Source organism: Bos grunniens, chromosome 3 (assembly GCF_055505025.1).
Source record: "Bos grunniens cultivar Pamir isolate PY7600 chromosome 3, Bosgru_T2T1.0, whole genome shotgun sequence".
Lineage (NCBI taxonomy): Eukaryota > Metazoa > Chordata > Mammalia > Artiodactyla > Bovidae > Bos > Bos grunniens.
The window spans coordinates 64,218,567-64,237,006 of record NC_141167.1 but is presented as its reverse complement, the minus strand read 5'-3'; the positions used below and the strand labels follow the sequence as shown (position 1 = coordinate 64,237,006).

The 18,440-nt window shown below is 38.0% G+C and overlaps 1 protein-coding gene and 1 pseudogene across 5 annotated transcripts in view; both read right to left on the bottom strand.

Moving 5' to 3' along the window:
• Positions 1-394: 394 nt before the first annotated feature.
• The window catches only part of SH3GLB1 (SH3 domain containing GRB2 like, endophilin B1), a 44,461-nt gene continuing 26,415 nt past the window's right edge, over positions 395-18,440 (bottom strand). For all 5 annotated transcript variants that reach the window (XM_086390956.1, XM_086390957.1, XM_086390958.1 and 2 more), the window contains 4 exons: positions 11,525-11,614; positions 11,055-11,155; positions 1,265-1,493; positions 395-850 (listed from right to left, as the gene is read on the bottom strand). In XM_086390956.1, the coding sequence (XP_086247082.1) occupies positions 743-850; positions 1,265-1,493; positions 11,055-11,155; positions 11,525-11,614 (528 nt within the window). In that variant the 3' untranslated portion in view covers positions 395-742. The remainder of the gene's footprint in view (positions 851-1,264; positions 1,494-11,054; positions 11,156-11,524; positions 11,615-18,440) is intronic.
• Positions 9,555-10,051, bottom strand: LOC147375723 (large ribosomal subunit protein eL34 pseudogene; annotated as a pseudogene).

The following is an 18,440-nucleotide window of genomic DNA, read 5'->3' as shown; positions in this document are numbered from 1 at the left end:
TTATGGATTAAATGGTGCCAACTGAACAACCTTAGAAACATTGTTCAGTAAATTGAGTTTGTCCTGGATGATTTAGAACCTTAACTGCAAATGTACTAGAGAAATACGGTAATACTTCTTGAGGACTAGTTAGTCTTAGAATAAATCATTCAGTAGAGTTTAATAAAAAGCCCTCAAAATAACTCACTGAAACAGAATATTGTCATCACTCAATAACTGCTGGAAAATAAGGTAAACATGGTATAACTAAGTTTTTGTTTATGAAAACATTCAGAAACATTCTATTTTTCACAAAAGAGGTTTATATCCTAGAGCTCTTTTTAAACCAAGTTAAAAACAAATTTTAACTTTATTCTTTGGCTATTAATTATACCTAATAAATGAGTCACTGATATCAATTCACAATAAATTTATTTTACATAAAAGAAAAAGCTTGCCATTAATGAAAAATCCAGTAGAAAACAGTTCTTCTGCTTTAATTTGGGGTTCAAAAGTAGAAGGTACGTATTAGTGAAACCTCAGTAGAAAGAGAATTTTGTAACAAAACATTCTTGGCGTGAAAGCTCTAACGTAACTTTTGTAATAAAATATTTACCATGCAATTTTATTGGCAGAAAGGCCAGTTTCTGATGGTTGGTATTTTCTTTTCAGTTTCTTAAGACATTAACATGAAAGATACTTAAACCTGCTTTATTAAGAGTTAATTATATATAAATATGGTATCTTTCCATAGTCCACCTATTTAATTGAGCAGTTCTAAGTAGGTAATTGGCACCCTGCCCTTCTGGTTTCCCCTTTCACCCATCAGCCAGTCTGAATCCATTCCAACGACACTGAAAACAGTGATTACCTACAAAATAAAACATTTCCAGTTATTAACTACATTAATAAATAAATACACAAAAACTAATCAGATTTAATTTGTTTAAATTGTAAATTATTCACTATAAAAATTTAAATATTACCATAAACAAACACCATTATCACATCATAAAAATTATCAATGTGAAAGATAAAGGGTTTTATCAGAGGCAGTTTTAGAAATCTATTTAGCAGTTAAAAGCTTTAAATAGTTCTGTGATGTTCTATTTTGTTAAAAAATAGTAGTTAAAAATTTATAAAATATTAATACAATCATCTGCAATCTATGAAAACATTCATAATAAACGATTTCTAAATAAGTAATAATGTATTTGCATTTTGTTATACTGGAAGGTTAAGTCAATCTATGATACAGTTTTCTTTTTATATCCACATTACTCACCTCATCTGCCAGAAGTGATAATTCAGTACTGTTTGCAGCATCATAATCATACAGAACCCTGGCCCTCCGGCTGCCACCGCACTCCTTCAGGTCAGTGAGGTTGGAAGGAGAGGTGATTACTAGGCTACTTGTTGAAGTCAAGGCAGAGGAACAAATCACATTCGATGAAGCAGACGGTACAGGTGCCACAGCAGTCTGGTTGTTGTTAGAGTGATAATTGGATGGAAAACTGTTGAAAAGAAAATTGCCAATTATGTATACAGGACCAAAGTTTCTGTTATCACCACTTGGTGGCAGTATTTACCTTCTACCAACCTCCACAGGCTAAAGATTTAAAAGATGTTAACATTTTATTGATAAAGTGTGCTATTTACCCCTCTTGGATCAATTACATTAGAGAAAATGCAGATTATTTTTAAATATAAAATCCTTGAAAGTCTGTTTCAAAGTCATCTTTACAAGTATAAACTTTAAATTATTTTTCTCCAGAAAAATGATTCATAATACTTCAATTTTCTACTGTATGTTTTATTAACCTTTTCCTTCATGAATTTTTAAATTAAAAAAAAACAAAAAAACAGATGAAAAACTTACCTAAATGTCAGATACTATCACAGATTAAAGTTTTCAAGTTAATTCTTTGAGAAATATTTGACTAACAACTCTTTTTCATAAAATAGATTTTCACATTTTCCTGTTCATTCGAATATTTACTGAGTATCTCCTTGTCCAGCATCACTAGAACAAGCTGAGATATAAAGATGAAACAATACCATTCTTTTATGGATTGTAGACAGGTGAAGGGATAGACATTCAAATAATATGTATGACTAATAACATAATGAAGACTCAACGGAAGAATAGGGCAGATATCACAAATTAGTGAAATCTTTTTATCAATGTGCTTACAAATACTTTAAAGATAATTAGAATTTTCAGTTTATTTTAAGCTTACTGTTGCTTCACAATACTAAACAGAAAAAAACGTAACATGGCTGGCCTATAGTCATTCTAATCCAACCACTTCTAAGGTTGAAAATGATCCTATTAAAATTCATTGTTGTTGTTCAGTTGCTAAGTTGTGTCCGACTCTTTGGGAGCCCCATGAACTGCAGCATGCCAGGCGTCCCTGTCCTTCACTATCTCCCTGAAAGTGAAAGTGAAATCGTTCGGTTGTGTCCGACTCTTTGCGACCCCATGGACTGCAGCCTACCAGACTCCTTGTTCCATGAGATTTTCCAGGCAAGAATACTAGAGTGGGTTGCCATTTCCTTCTCCATCACTATCTCCCTGAGTTTGCTCAAACTCACGTCCATGATGTGAGTTTGATCACATCATGTGAGTCAGTGATGCCATCCAACAACCTCATCTTCTGTTGCCCCCTTCTCCTCTTGCCCTCAATCTTTCCCAGCATCAGGGTCTTTTCAAATGAGTTGGCTCTTTGCATCAGGTGGCCAAAGTACTGGAGCTTCAGCTTCAGTATCAGTCCTTCCAATGAATATTCAGGGTTGATTTCCTTCAGGAGTAGTCTAGTTGGCTCTTTGCATCAGGTGGCCAAAGTACTGGAGCTTCAGCTTCAGCATCAGTCCTTCCAATGAATATTCAGGGTTGATTTCCTTCAGGAGTAGTCTCGTTTGAGCTCCTTGCTGTCCAAGGGACTCTAAAGAGCCTTTTCCAACACCACAGTTTAAAAGCATCAATTCCTCAGTGCTCAGCCTTCTTTATGGTCCAACTCTCACATCCATACATTACTATTAGAAACAGCACAGATTTTACTATAAGGACTTTTGTCAGCAAAGTGATGTCTGTGCTTTTTAATACACTATCTAGGTTTGTTATAGCTTTTCTTCCAAGGAGCAAGCATCTTTTAATTTTGTGGCTGCAGTCACCATCCACATTGATTTTGGAGCCCAAGAATATGAAATCTGACAGTTTCTACTTTTTCCTCATCTATTTGCCATGAACTGATAAGACTAGGTGCCATGATCTTCATTTTTTGAAAGTTGAGTTGTAAGCCAGCTTTTTCACACTCCTCTTTCACTTTAATCAAGAGGCTCTTTAGCTTCTCTTTACTTTCTGCCATTAAAGTGGTATCACTAGTTAAAATATAAAATGCTTCATCGGTAAAGGTAGGTGAAATTAAACTCTTCATAAAATACAGTTTTGTTCTTTATGACTCCTGTGCCATCTGGAAATCAGTCAGCAAAATTTTCTTTATCCTTAACCTCTTCTCTAAACCTTCCTTTCACTTCCTGATGCTTGTGTTTATCTCCCACACTCCATGTATCATTAAGCCTAGAGGTGGAAGCTGTAGGAGCTGCATGCTCATTTCCATTCCTATACTCTTCTCCCTCACCAAGATTACTCCTACCAAACTTCTGAATTTCACATTATTCAACTATCAACTACCTCTTGTTGCAATCATCTACAGGTGTCTTATTTTTTTTTTCCTTTTATCTCTAAATTTTAGTTTCTGGCTCACTGCCAGTATATCTTAATTCTTGGTGATTCTAAGAATTATTTGAATAATCCTTAGACTGTTCAAATAATTGTTAATCTAATTATTTAAACACTTTGGCTTATTAGATTCATGGACTATTCTCTCCTACTGATTCTGTGCCTGACCCTACTTCAGCTATCCATTACCAATGCCTCATCTAGACTTTATCAATTCCAAAAACTATAACTCTTATAATAATCATATTTCCCAACATTCCATTCTCTGACCATCATCTTTTTCCCTAGTACTCTCATTTCAACAAGCCTATCTCAGATTCCAAGCTGGAATCAAGATTGCTGGGAGAAATATCAATAACCTCAGATATTCAAATACCACCACCCTTATGGCAGAAAGTAAAGAACTAAAGAGCCTTTTGATGAAAGTGAAAAAAGGAGAGAGAAAAAGTTGGCTTGAGCTCAACATTCAGAAAACTAAGATCATGGCATCCAGTCCCATCACTTCATGGCAAATAGATGGAAACGGGAAACAGTGGAAACAGTGGCTGACTTTATTTTTGAGGGCTCCAACATCACTGCAGATGGTGACTGCAGCCATGAAATTAAAAGACACTTACTCTTTGGAAGGAAAGTTATGACCAACCTAGACAGCATGTTAAAAAGCAGAGACATTACTTTGTCAACAAAGGTCCGTCTAGTCAAGGCTATGGTTTTTCCAATAGTCATGAATGGATGTGAGAGTTGGACTATAAAGAAAGCTGAGCGCCGAAGAATTGATGCTTTTGAACTGTGGTATTGGAGAAGTCTCTTGAGAGTCCCTTGGACTGCAAGGAGATCCAACCAGTCCATCCTAAAGGAAATCAGTCCTGAGCGTTCACTGGAAGGACTGATGTTGAAACTGAAACTCCAATACCTTGGCCACCTGACACGAAGAGCTGACTCATCTGAAAGACCTTGATGCTGGGAAAGATTGAAGGCGGGAGGAGAAGGGGACGACAGAGGATGAGATGACTGGATGGCATCACCGACTTGATGGACATGAGTTTGGTAAACTCCTGGAGTTGGAGATGGACAGGAAGGCCTGGTGTGCTGTAGTCCATGGGGTTGCAAAGAGTTGGACACGACTGAGTGACTGAACTGAACTGAACTGATCTCGGATCTATAGTCCTACCATAGACCTACCATCTATTGTCCTACCAGCATGCCATTTGTGTCCAAGGTAAATTATCAGAATCACCCCCCTTGCACATATCTTCAAATCCCATGTCCTTTACTTCATACTGCTCATTTGGTAAAGATCTCCCTAATTATCTATTCAGTATCCATGTATCTAAGACATGAAAAAACATAAAATCATAGACATGAAAAAATACAAAATCATAGTCTAGTCTCACACTCAGTGAGTTAAGTAGGAACAAGTGGGTCCACAATGCTGCCTGGCAACTACACTACATTTCTCTAAAATCTATCCACTTAACATTCTCCTGATTACTTTTCATGCCCCTTTATCCATCTGCAAAATTTCAGCAATTCTCCCTTAACCTTTATAATCAGCTTATGAATTGCTTCCTTTTTATCTAAGAGGAGAAAAAAACAATCAGGAAACTTCCATGCTTTTGGTCATCTTTCCTCCTACTACAGATGAGCTATATCTATGCCCCTAAGATTATTTTAAGGTTAATTTTTCCACCTGTGTATAAAATTGCCTCTCAAGGATATCACACTACCGATTCTTCCCTTTCTTTTCAATATTGCATTTTCTCCATTTACTGTATCATTCTTATCAGATTATAATCGTGCTTTTATTTCTCCTATCTTAAAAAAACAAGACAAAAATGGGCTAGACTCTACTTCCTCCTCTGGCTAGTGCTTCACTTCCCTATTCCTCTTTACAGAACTCCTTGAAAGACTTATCTAAACTTAATGTCAAGTTTCTCTCCTTCCATTGACAAACAAGCTTTTGCCCACACTGTTCCATTAAAGCTACTCGTCCAGGTCAGCAATGACTTCAATGTTCTAAATCCAAAGGTCTACTAACAGCCCTCTTTTCACTTGATCTATCTAGAGATTACAGTGAAACACTCCTCTCACCTTTTACAGCTTAATCCAAGGCCACACACGTGGTTTACATCTTACCTCACTGCTCATTCCTTACCATTCTCCTTAGCTTGTTCCTTGGCTCTTTGTTGGAGTACCTCAGGGCTCAGTCCCTGGTCTTTTTTTCTCTCTCTACTCATCCTGTGCTGTGCCAAAATCCTCCAGACTTTATCTCCAAGTAAAGGTCAAAGTCCACAAAGAGTGGTTTCCAAAGCCTAGCTCCCTGTTTCCTTGATTAATCTTCAGCTAAACTCTCTTTTGTTACCTGAACATACAGCTATGTTCCTGGTTCTGAGTTTTTTGTACCTCCTCTCCTGGAGCATCTCTAAGATGCCCGTGTGCTTTATTTCCTTACATCTTTCAAATGTGTCTTCCCTGACTATGTAAATCTCTACTTCCCTACTATATTTTTCTCCAGTGCATTTATCGCCTTCTAATATACTATGTAATTGATAAAATGTATTGATTTTCTACTCCCCTCTACCCCTAAACAGAATGTAGGTTCCATGAGGGCAGGAATATGATCTATTTTGTTTATACTCTATCCTTGACGTCTAGAATAGTGCTTTTAAAAATTACAAGCAGATGTTTCTCTGATGGGTAAAAGGGTTCTAATGATGAACTAATTTCTAATTCAAGTTTCACTCTGAAGTTAAGGATACATTTCCGAGCATCTATTCCTCAGTGAATGCAGCCTATATATACATTTTTGGAGGAAAAAAAAAAAAGATATGCTCTCTCCACACAGATGTGTTTGTATATCTAGACAGGATTTTTAAAATGTTTTACCATGGTATTTTACTTTCAAACTTACCAGTATAATTAACCTTTGTTTACCCACTGAGTTCTACTGATGTTAATTTTGGGGAATTAATGTAAAAAGAAAAACAATAAAACACCAAACAGAAAAACCCCGAAAGACCATCTTTACCTTCTAAGAACTTTTACTGCTAAATTAAAAAAAAAAAAAAACAACTCTAGACCTCCTGCCACTGTAGCTCAATAAGTAAACTTTCCCACTATTAAAAATAAAATATATTTACTAATCTTATAACCAGTTCTTCTGATTCCTTATCTGTATGTGGATAATAATAGTACCTATCTCAGAGCATCAATGACTAGATTTTGTCTGAATGGATGAGTTCCAAGCATTTGAATGGCTTTAAGGAGAATGCAAGGATGAATGATTTTAACAGCAACCCCTATGCTGCACTGCTAGAACATCAGGACAATATGAACAGGAAGTACTAATCTCCTTGGGCTTAAAATTGGTTTTGTGGAAGTGACTAATTTTGTTCTATGCCTAGTTTTGAAGGATTAATATGCAGAAAGGAAAACCAAAGTGATGAAGGTTTTTAATATTTTCTCCTTATTCCTTCTCTTGATGTTCCTCTTTCAAATGTTACATATCACTCCCCTGCTTTCATGGTTCCTCATTATATAAATCTCAAACTCCTCATTACTTAAGGGGCATTCATAAAATGACACTGCTTCATTATTCTAGCCTCATCTCAGTTCAGTCACTCAGTTGTGTCCGACTCTGTGATGCCACAGACTGCAGCGTGCCAAGCTTCCCTGTCCATTACCAACTCCAGGAGTTTACTCAAGCTCATGTCCATCGAGTTGGTGATGCTAGCCATCCATCTCATCCTCTGTCGTCCCCTTCTCCTCCTGCCCTCAATCTTTCCCAGCATCAGGGTCTTTTCAAATGAGTCAGTTCTTCTCATCAGGTGGCCAAAGTTTTGGAGTTTCAGCTTCAGCATCAGTCCTTCTAATGACTATATAGGACTGATTTCCTTTAGCATTGACTGGTTGGATCTCCTTGCAGTCCAAGGGACTCTCAAGAGACTTCTCCAATACCACAGTTCAAAAGCATCAATTCTTAGGTGCTCAGCTTCCTTTTTAGTCCAACTCTCACATCCATACATGACTACTGGAAAAACCACAGCTTTGACTAGACAGACTTTTGTTGACAAAGTAATGTCTCTGCTTTTTAATATGCTGTCTAGGTTGGTCATAGCTTTTCTTCCAAGGAGAAAGTGTCTTTTAATTTCATGGTTGCAGTCACCAGTATCACCTTTTAGGATTTGAAATAGCTCAACTGGAATTCCATCACCTCCACTAGCTTTGCTCGTAGTGATGCTTCCGAAGGCCCACTTGACCTCACATTCCAGGATGCCTGGCTCTAGGTGAGTGATCACACCATTGTGGTTATCTGGGTCATGAAGATCTTTTTTGTATAGTTCTTCTGTGTATTCTTGCCACCTGTTCTTAATATCTTCTGCTTCTGTTAGGTCCATACCATTTCTGTCCTTTACTGTGCCCATCTTTGCATGAAATGTTCCCTTGGTACTGCTTATTTCCTTCAAGAGACCTCTAGTCTTTCCAATTCTATTGTTTTCCTCTATTTCTTTGCACTGATCATGGAGGAAGGCTTTCTGATCTCTCCTTGCTTTTCTCTGGAACTCTGCATTCCAATGGGTATATCTTTTCTTTTCTCCTTTGCTTTTCTCTTTTCTTTTCATAGCTATTTGTAAGGCCTCTTCAGGCAGCCATATGGCTTATTTACATTTCTTTTTCTTGGGGATGGTCTTATCCCTGTCTCCTGTACAATGTCACGAACCTCTGTCCATAGTTCTTCAGGCACTCTATCAGAGCTAGTCCCTTGAATCTAATTCTCACTTCCACTGTATAATCATAAGGGATTTGATTTAGGTCATACCTGAATGGTCTAGTGGTTTTCCTACTTTCTTCAATTTAAGTCTGAATTTGGCAATAAGGAACTCATGATCTGAGCCATAGTCAGCTCCTAGTCTTGTTTTTACCGACTGTACAAAGCTTCTCCATCTTCTGCGGCAAATAATATAATCAATCTGATTTCGATACTGACCATCCGGTGATGTCCATTGTTCGAAGAGAGTATTTGCTATGACCAGTGCATTCTCTTGGCAAAACTCTTGTTAGCCTTTGCCCTGCTTCATTTTGTACCCCGAGGACAAATTTGTCTGTTACTCCTGGAATCTCTTGACTTCCTACTTTTGCATTTATTTCAGTCCCTTATAATGAAAAGGACATCTTTTGGGGGTGTTAGCTCTAAAAGGTCTTGTAGATCTTCATAGAACCATTCAACTTCAGCTTCTTCAGCATTACTGATGGGGCACAGACTTGGATTACTGTGATACTGAGTGGTTTGCCTTTGAAACGAACAGAGATCATTCTGTCGTTTTTGAGATTGCATCCAAGTACTGCATTTCAGACTCTCTTGTTGACTATGAGGGCTACGCCATTTCTTCTAAGGATTTCTTACCCAGAATAATGGATATAATGGTCATCTCAGTTAAATTCACTCATTCCAGTCCATTTTAGTTCACAGATTCCTAAAATGTCAGTGTTCACTCTTGCCAGCTCCTGTCTGACCACGTCTAATTTACCTTGATTCATGGACCTAACATTCCAGGTTCTTGTGTGATACTGTTCTTTACAGCACCAGATGTTACTTCCATCACCAGTCACATCTACAACTGGGTGGTGTTTTTGGTTTGGCTCCTTCTCCTCATTCTTTTTGGAGTAATTTTTCCACTGTTCTCCAAACCACTCCAGTATTTTTGCCTGGAAAATCCCACGGATGGAGGAACCTGGTAGGCTACAGTCCATGGGTCACAAAGAGTCGGACACGACTGAGCAACTTCACTTTCACTTTCAATGACCTGGGGAGTTCATCTTTCAGTGTCCTATCTTTTTGCCTTTTCACACTGTTCATGGGGTTCTCAAGGCAAGAATACTGAAGTGGTTTGCCATTTCCTTCTTCAGTGGACCATGTTTTGTCAGCCTCATCTACCACCCCATTTTTTTTTTAAGGCTTCTTGATTTTATTACTCAAAAAAGCTTCATTTTAAAATTTAACTTTCTGACTCTGTGCTTTCAACACTTTCATAATGATTTTCTGCTCAATAAGGACAGTGTGCTTGATCCTGTCATGGACACATATAGCATACAGGGAACCACCATAAGCCCAGCTGATAGATTTCTTCATTTTAGACAAACCTGATAAGAACTTTAGGTCACAGTGAATTCCTCGAAGTTGGCCTGGGTATATTCCACATGTAAATTCTGCTGCTTTCCCAATCTTCTTAGTATAAAGATAATTCTATTACCAGGGATTTGGGACAGCCTGGTTTTGTTAGAGGCGGTATTGTAGGACAGCCTACAATGGTATGTCAAATGCTAGACCATTCTCAGTGCCTCTTGATAACTGTCCCTGGAAGAGCTCCTGTCCCATTTTTAACTTGAACACTGTGATCCAACCACAATGAACTACTGTCAGTTCCCTGAGCTTGCCACACACTTTCCTCTGGCTCTTCCATATACATATTCCCCCTTTGCCTAGAACATTCTTCCCTGCCCTTTTCTTCATCTAGATTATTCCTATTAAAATACTTTTATCTGTGAATCTTTGCTAGACTCACTTGAGTCACAGTTAGATGTCCCTTACAGTAATCTGAACTTCTCTGTCTTTCTACTTTTCACATGGCTTGTCCACCTGTAGCCTGTACTTCTACCTAGACTTCGTTTGTTGTGACAGCAGAGAAGATGTCTGTCCTGAATGCCATTTTATTTTCAGTGTCACCTTATAATGACACCTTATAATGTGAGTTCCATAAACATAAGCAATTTTGCTTGTTTTGTTTGCTGATATAATTCTAGAGTACAGAACAGTGCTTGGATATGACAGGTGTTCCATAAATGTTTAATAAATGACTGGGCTATGTGCTTTACATATGTGCTATAAAGAATAATACCACACTCAATGATATCAATGTGTGTGAAGTCTTATAGAACACTCTAAAAACTTTTCTTTTTAAATGGTGAACAAGTAATGAAATATAAATTAGTTTATCTCTAAGGGCAACTAAAAGTCAATAATTTTATTTTCCTCAACTACCTCTAAAGGTATACAAGAGAAAAGGGAACTTCAAATGCTTTTAAGCTCTCTTTACATAGCAATAAAAAGGTATTCCTCTTCTCATCCCTGTTAACATTCTTCTGTACCAAGAGTTCAAAATGTTTTTATTTCAGAAGTGTGATAATCACTTTCCTTAAAAAAAAATAAAATCTGATTTTAAGTAAGCTAATAAAAGCCTTTAATACTATTTTCACCTCTATTATTAGTTCAAATGAAAAAAAAATCCAAATTTCCTCTTATCAGCAGTTTTATGTATGAAAAGGAAATTACCACCTTCCCAGTTGTTTTTGAAGGTCTAACATGTACTGGTAACATTGTGCGTAGTAAGTCATCTGGGCTTCTACAAAGTCATTCAGACAGCGAAGGTGATGGGCCTGTAAAGGAAAGTTACAGTCACTTCTTAGCTCTATAATCTACAAGTGGCAAATGCTAAGGGGAGACAAAGTACAATACTGTACTCAGGGTGAATCATCAGTATCTAGCATTTTACTACAATATATAATAACAAACTATTTAGCCAAAAAAAAATAAAACAAACAAAAAACAAATGGATTTGATGGTGAGAAACTAGGTGATGAGGTGTAAAAAAAATTTTAAATGTTTCTTCATGTATCTTGAAAAATGCTACTATTTAAGTATCTTGATAAGTGACTGAAAAGGAAGTTCAGTTTCTACTTCAAGAATTTCCCTAAGACTATCAAAGCCTTCTGTTCCAAATGAATTTCCAAGGAATGAACACTCACGTGTGTACTGCTGATTCCCTCCAGCAGAAGTCTGGTAATCTCTGCCTGACGATCAAATTCACTTTGAGTTATTCTTAATTCCTGTTCAGACTTAAATTGTAACACAGTTTTAGAATCTCATTAGAGGACTTAGTCCATGCTATGCACATTCATTTAGACAGTTAAAAATTCCCCAAACAAACCTCAAAGTCTGGCAATTCCCTGATTCTACTTTGTACCTAAACTGGTACCTGGTTTCTAGACCTTATTTCTTCTATATTACTTAATCTAGATAGAATTGAATCCTTCCTTACTGGTACTTAACTCAAAAGAATCAATGTCAAAGGTTAATGACATAAACATAAAAGCCTAGGAAAACTATGGGACAGTCAATATATTTTCTAGTATAAACTTTGGTAAATTTTAATGTTTTATGAAACCTTACGATTACCAGTTTACATGTGTGCTGCTGCTGCTGCTAAGTCGTGTCAGTCGTGTGCAACGCCATAGACAGCAGCCTACCAGGCTCCGCCGTCCCTGGGATTCTCCAGGCAAGAACACTGGAGTGGGTTGCCATTTCCTTCTCCAATGCATGAAACTGAAAAGTGAAAGTGAAGTCGCTCAGTCATGACCCCATGGACTGCAGCCCACCAGGCTCCTCCGTCCATGGGATTTTCCAGGCAAGAGTACCGGAGTGGGGTGCCATTGCCTTCTCCGAGTTTACATGTATAAAATATTTCAAAAAATTCTCAGTTATTACTATAGTTACTTTACTTTGAAATATAGGTTTCATTCTCAAATGAAAAAACTTTAGAATGAAGCGAGGATTTTAACTTCTTTTGTTATCAAGCATATACTTGATTCTAGGGACATAGTTCTAAAGTTCCTTCAAAGGATTCTTTGTCCCACATAAATGTCTTTTACAGTTTTCTTTCCAAACTTTGCATAAAATATGTTTTAAGCAGAAATACTATCTATAAGATATGCTAGGATTTTTTTGCAACTTATGAGTGATCTTTAATCAATGGTGTGCTAGTAACTGGCTTTTTACTGGGGGAGGGGGGTGCATGGGAAGCGACAGGGAGGGAGGGGAAATTCTCTAATGTGCTGAGTTTCAATGGTAGAAATACTTCCACCACAGTTGATATCAAGCTACCAAGATGAAGTCAGTGACCTCAGAGCTAGAAAGAGATGTGTACAACAGCACACCATTACCAGCTTTAACTATCCAATATAGGTTTGAAAGTGAAAGTGAAGTTGCTCAGTTGCTCAGTTGTGTCCGACTCTTTGTGACCCCATGGACTGTAGCCTACCAGGCTCCTCTGTCCATGGGATTTTCCAGGCAATAGTACTGGAGTGGATTGCCATTTCCTTCTCCAGGGGATCTTCCCGACCCAGGGATTGAACCTGGGTCTCCTGCATTGTAGACAGACACTTTACCGTCTGAGCCACCAGGAAAGAGAAACCCAAGTAAGACGGTAGGTGTTCCAAGAGGGCATCAGAGGGCAGACACACTGAAACCATAATCACAGGAAACTAGTCAATCTAATCACACTAGGACCACAGCCTTGTCTAACTCAATGAAACTAAGCCATGCCCTGTGCGACCACCCAAGATGGGCAGGTCATGGTGGAGACGTCTGACAGAATGTGGTCCACTTGAGAAGGGAATGGCAAACCATTTCAGTATTCTTGCCTTGAGAACCCCATGAACAGTATGAAAAGGCAACATGATAGGATACTGAAAGAGGAACTCCCCAAGTCAGTAGGTGCCCAATATGCTACTGGAGATCAGTGGAGAAATAACTCCAGAAAGAATGAAGGGATGGAGCCAAAGCAAAAACAATACCCAGTTGTGGATGTGACTGATGATAGAAGCAAGGTCCGATGCTGTAAAGAGCAATATTGCATAGGAACCTGGAATGTTAGGTCCGTGAATCAAGGCAAATTGGATGTGGTCAAACAGGAGATGGCAAGAGTGAACGTCGACATTCTAGGAATCAGCGAACAGAAATGGACTGGAATGGGTGAATTTAACTCAGATGACCATTATATCTACTACTGCGGGCAGAAATCCCTTAGAGGAAATGGAGTGGCCATCATGGTCAACAAGAGAGTCCAAAATGCAGTACTTGGATGCAATCTCAAAAACGACAGAATGATCTCTGTTTGTTTCCAAGGCAAACCATTCAGTATCACAGTAATCCAAGTCTATGCCCCAACCAGTAACACTGAATAAGCTGAAGTTGAACGGTTCTATGAAGACCTACAAGACCTTTTAGAACTAACACCCCAAAAAAGATGTCCTTTTCATTATAGGGGACTGGAATGCAAAAGTAGGAAGTCAAGAAACACCTGGAATAATAGACAAATTTGGCCTTGGAATATGGAATGAAGCAGGGAAAAGGCTAATAGAATTTTGCCAAGAGAACGCACTGGTCATAGCAAACACCCTCTTCCAACAACACAAGAGATGACTCTACACATGGACATCACCAGATGGTCAACACCAAAATCAGATTGCTTATATTCTTTGCAGCCAAAGATGGAGAAGCTCTATACAGTCAGCAAAAACAAGACCGGGAGCTGACTGTGGCTCAGATCATGAACTCCTTATGGCCAAATTCAGACTTAAATTGAAGAAAGTAGGGAAAACCACTAGACCATTCAGGTTATCACCTAAATCAAATCCCTTATGATTATACAGTGGAAGTGAGAAATAGATTTCAGGGACTAGATCTGATAGATAGAGTGCCTGATGAACTATGGAATGAGGTTTGTGACACTGTACAGGAGACAGGATCAAGACCATCCCCATGGAAAAGAAATGCAAAAAAGCAAAATGGCTATCTGAGGAGGCATTACAAATAGCTGTGAAAAGAGAAGCGAAAAGCAAAGGAGAAAAGGAAAGATATAAGCATCTGAATGCAGAGTTCCAAAGAATAGCAAGAAGAGATAAGAAAGCCTTCCTCAGCAATCAATGCAAAGAAATAGAGGAAAACAACAGAATGGGAAAGACTAGAGATCTCTTCAAGAAAATTAGAGATACCAAGGGAACATTTCATGCAAAGATGGGCTTGATAAAGGACAGAAATGGTATGGACCTAACAGAAGCAGAAGATATTAAGAAGAGGTGGCAAGAAAACACAGAAGAACTGTACAAAAAAGATCTTCACGACCAAGATAATCACGATGGTATGATCACTCACCTAGAGCCAGACATTCTGGAATGTGAAGTCAAGTGGGCCTTAGAAAGCATTACTATGAACAAAGCTAGTGGAGGTGATGGAATTCCAGTTGAGCTCTTTCAAATCCTGAAAGATGATGCTGTGAAAGTGCTGCACTCAATATGCCAGCAAATTTGGAAAACTCAGCAGTGGCCACAGGACTGGGAAAGGTCAGTTTTCATTCCAATCCCAAAGAAAGCCAATGCCAAAGACTGCTCAAACTACCGCACAACTGCACTCATCTCCCACGCTAGTAAAGTAATGCTCAAAATTCTCCAAGCCAGGCTTCAGCAGTACTTGAACCGTGAACTTCCAGATGTTCAAGCTGGTTTTAGAAAAGGCAGAGGAAAAAGAGATCAAATTGCCAACATCCGATGGATCATGGAAAAAGCAAGAGAGTTCCAGAAAAACATCTATTTCTGCTTTATTGACTATGCCAAAGCCTTTGACTGTGTGGATCACAATAAACTGTGGAAAATTCTGAAAGAGATGGGAATACCAGACCATCAGACCTGTCTCTTGAGAAACCTATATGCAGTCAGGAAGCAACAGTTAGAACTGGACATGGAACAACAGACTGGTTCCAAATAGGAAAAGGAGTACGTCAAGGCTGTATATTGTCATCCTGCTTATTTAACTTCTATGCAGAGTACATCATGAGAAACGCTGGACTGGAAGAAGCACAAGCTGGAATCAAGATTGCCGGGAGAAATATCAATAACCTCAGATATGCAGATGACACCACCCTTATGTCAGAAAGTGAGGAGGAACTAAAAAGCCTCTTGATGAAAGTGAAAGAGGAGAGTGAAAAAGTTGGCTTAAAGCTCAACATTCAGAAAACGAAGATCATGGCATCTGGTCCCATGACTTCATGGGAAATATATGGGGAAACAGTGGAAACAGTGTCAGACTTTATTTTTGGGGGGCTCCAAAACACTGCAGATGGTGCTGCAGCCATGAAAAGACGCTTACTCCTTGGAAGAAAAGTTATGACCAATCTAGACAGCATATTCAAAAGCAGAGACATTATATTGCCAACAAAGGTCCATCTAGTCAAGGCTATGGTTTTTCCAGTAGTCACGTATGGATGTGAGAGTTGGACTGTGAAGAAGGCTGAGCGCCGTAGAATTGATGCTTTTGGACTTTGGTGTTGGAGAAGACTCTTGAGAGTCCCTTGGACTGCAAGGAGATCCAACCAGTCCATTCTAGAGGAGATCAGTCCTGGGATTTCTTTGGAAGGAATGATGCTGAGGCTGAAACTCCAGTACTTTGGCCACCTCATGCGAAGAGCTGACTCATTGGAAAAGACTCTGATGCTGTGAGCGATTGGGAGCAGGAGGAGAAGGGGACAACAGAGGATGAGATGGCTGGATAGCATCACTGACTGGATGGATGTGAGTCTGAGTGAACTCCGGGAGATGGTAATGGACAGGGAGGCCTGGCATGCTGCAATTCATGGGGTCGCAAAAAGTTGGACACGACTGAGCGACTGAACTGAACTGATTGGTTTAGTGCTGGGACAAAATAAGTCACTTAAAAAAATAAAATTTAAAAACAGTAAGTACTGGTAAATAAATATCCTCACAAATCTTTAGTCAGAGTTGGTCGGTAATGAGAGTGAAGAGGAAAAAATAAAATCTTATAGATCATTCAAAATAGTTAGCTTATTCCCCATGGGGAATTAGCACTGGTGATAATATCATTATAATATTTTCTACTACCTCTCCAGGATAAATTGCTTACCCCCCCTAACCAAATAATTACAGTATTTTCCAAGACTGTAGTAAGGATAAAAATAAGGTGCGAATTCTTTCCCTTTCACACCCTCTCCTTTACCCTCTTTGGTGGCAATATTTAACCCAGTCAACAAGGAAGTAGCTGCAAAAGAGATATCAGTTGCTGCAATCATTCTTATCCCATTGCCAAAAGACATGGCAGAGAGGACTAAGACTTGACCACTAGAGGAGACTTATGGAAATAAGCTTGAAGTATTCAGTAAGTTGAGTTAAAATTAAATTTACTTGACCAAAACCAGAATACATGGTACTTTGATAACAGGGCTGAAGTAATAAGCTTCCAGTATGTAGCAGAAAAATGTCACAGGGGAATAAAAAAGTCAATGTTCTTCCTAAAAGAAGTGTTAAGGAAAACCAATTACTTCAGTGTTACATTTGCACCATTTACTTTTCTACTTGGTCGAGAGGTTTTGACATATAGATTCAAAGCAAACAAAAAAATAAATGTACTTCAGAAATAAATGAGGCTTATTCCACATAGGTTTGACTGTGAAAGTACAATCTGACAGCCTTTAGTAGAAATGGCAGGAAAGTCTACTCAATGGTAATGTTTCTGTACAAGGTGTAAGTAAGTAAGCTAGGTAGCAGATTAAAAGTGATTAGGAAGCTTGAGTCTGAAATGGAAATGATGTTTTAAAGCTAAAAACTACTGAATAAAAACTATGAAATGATCTTAGTAAGGACAAAGAATCAGTCTATGTTTTAACAAAATTTAATTATTTGTGAATAAAGCACCATATTATAAAGCCTAGGAAGTCATTCTTCTGTACAATCTACACTTTATATTTTAGAAAAGGTAAATGACAGGAAGGAAACAAATCGTGTTTCTTGAACAAGTTGCTGTGTATGTTTGGGGTAGCTGCAAACAGTCTAATGTCCCAAACCATCTCTACTTCTGACAAATGTTAATTGATTATAATAATTAATTGGAGAGGCTGAGGTAAGTGAAATTAAGTTCAGCACAAACAATTTACTTAGGAAGAAAATAATCCATATTAAAAGACACAGAAAAAGGGTTTAGACAAAGACAATGAGTTGAGAGTTTTTATTCTGTCCTCCGGAGGATCTCATTCTCCAACTTAATTTTATAATTAGGATAGAGTTCTACGGAAAAGATCTTCTACTGCTTAGAATTACTGTTACTGGACTAACTGATCTAAAGCATAGCTTGGGTGAGAGAAGTAAAGAGAGTTCTTTTAGGATATAAATTGGAAATAGGGCCAAGAGTGTGTTGGTTTGTTATATCAGGACTGGGTTAATTATTTTAAGCCAGAAATTCTGGTCAAGCTTCTAAGGCATTTGCTATGAAATCTTGGTTAGTATTATGTACTTTTTCTAGGGGCTTAAACCTTAATATATTCCAGAAATATGAAGTTTTAAAATTATACATTTTTAAATTATAAAAATGACAGAAGTGAGAATGATAATATTTTTGGAAATTCATTTTGATGTTATTTTAAACTTTTTAAACATATACGAGCATAATAATGTAAATATTTGTTTCATGAGTTTCTTGATATTATATCAGCCATTTCCCAAATTTGTAGAGACTGCAAGATCAAATCCGTAAAAATTTTTTGATGTACCTGTATGCTAATCAAAGTGGAAGAGACCCTTTCTTGACCAAACTACTTTCTCTTCCACGTTATTCTGTCCTCTTTTCATGCTAGAGGTTCAGGAAGAGGTGAGAGGCCAGGGTGTAACCATAACTAAGCTGATGAATGGATTCCATGAAAGGGAGTGAGAGCATGGTCATTAGTCAAGAATTCCACACTGGATTTCCAAGTCATGCTCCATAACCTATGCCTGAAACAAGACTGCATAGTCAGCAATCCTATAAAGTCAGAAAATAAGTTTAAGTTTATAAAACTATTTAATAGTCAGAAGTCCAATTAACACCCGGGCTCTATCCCCA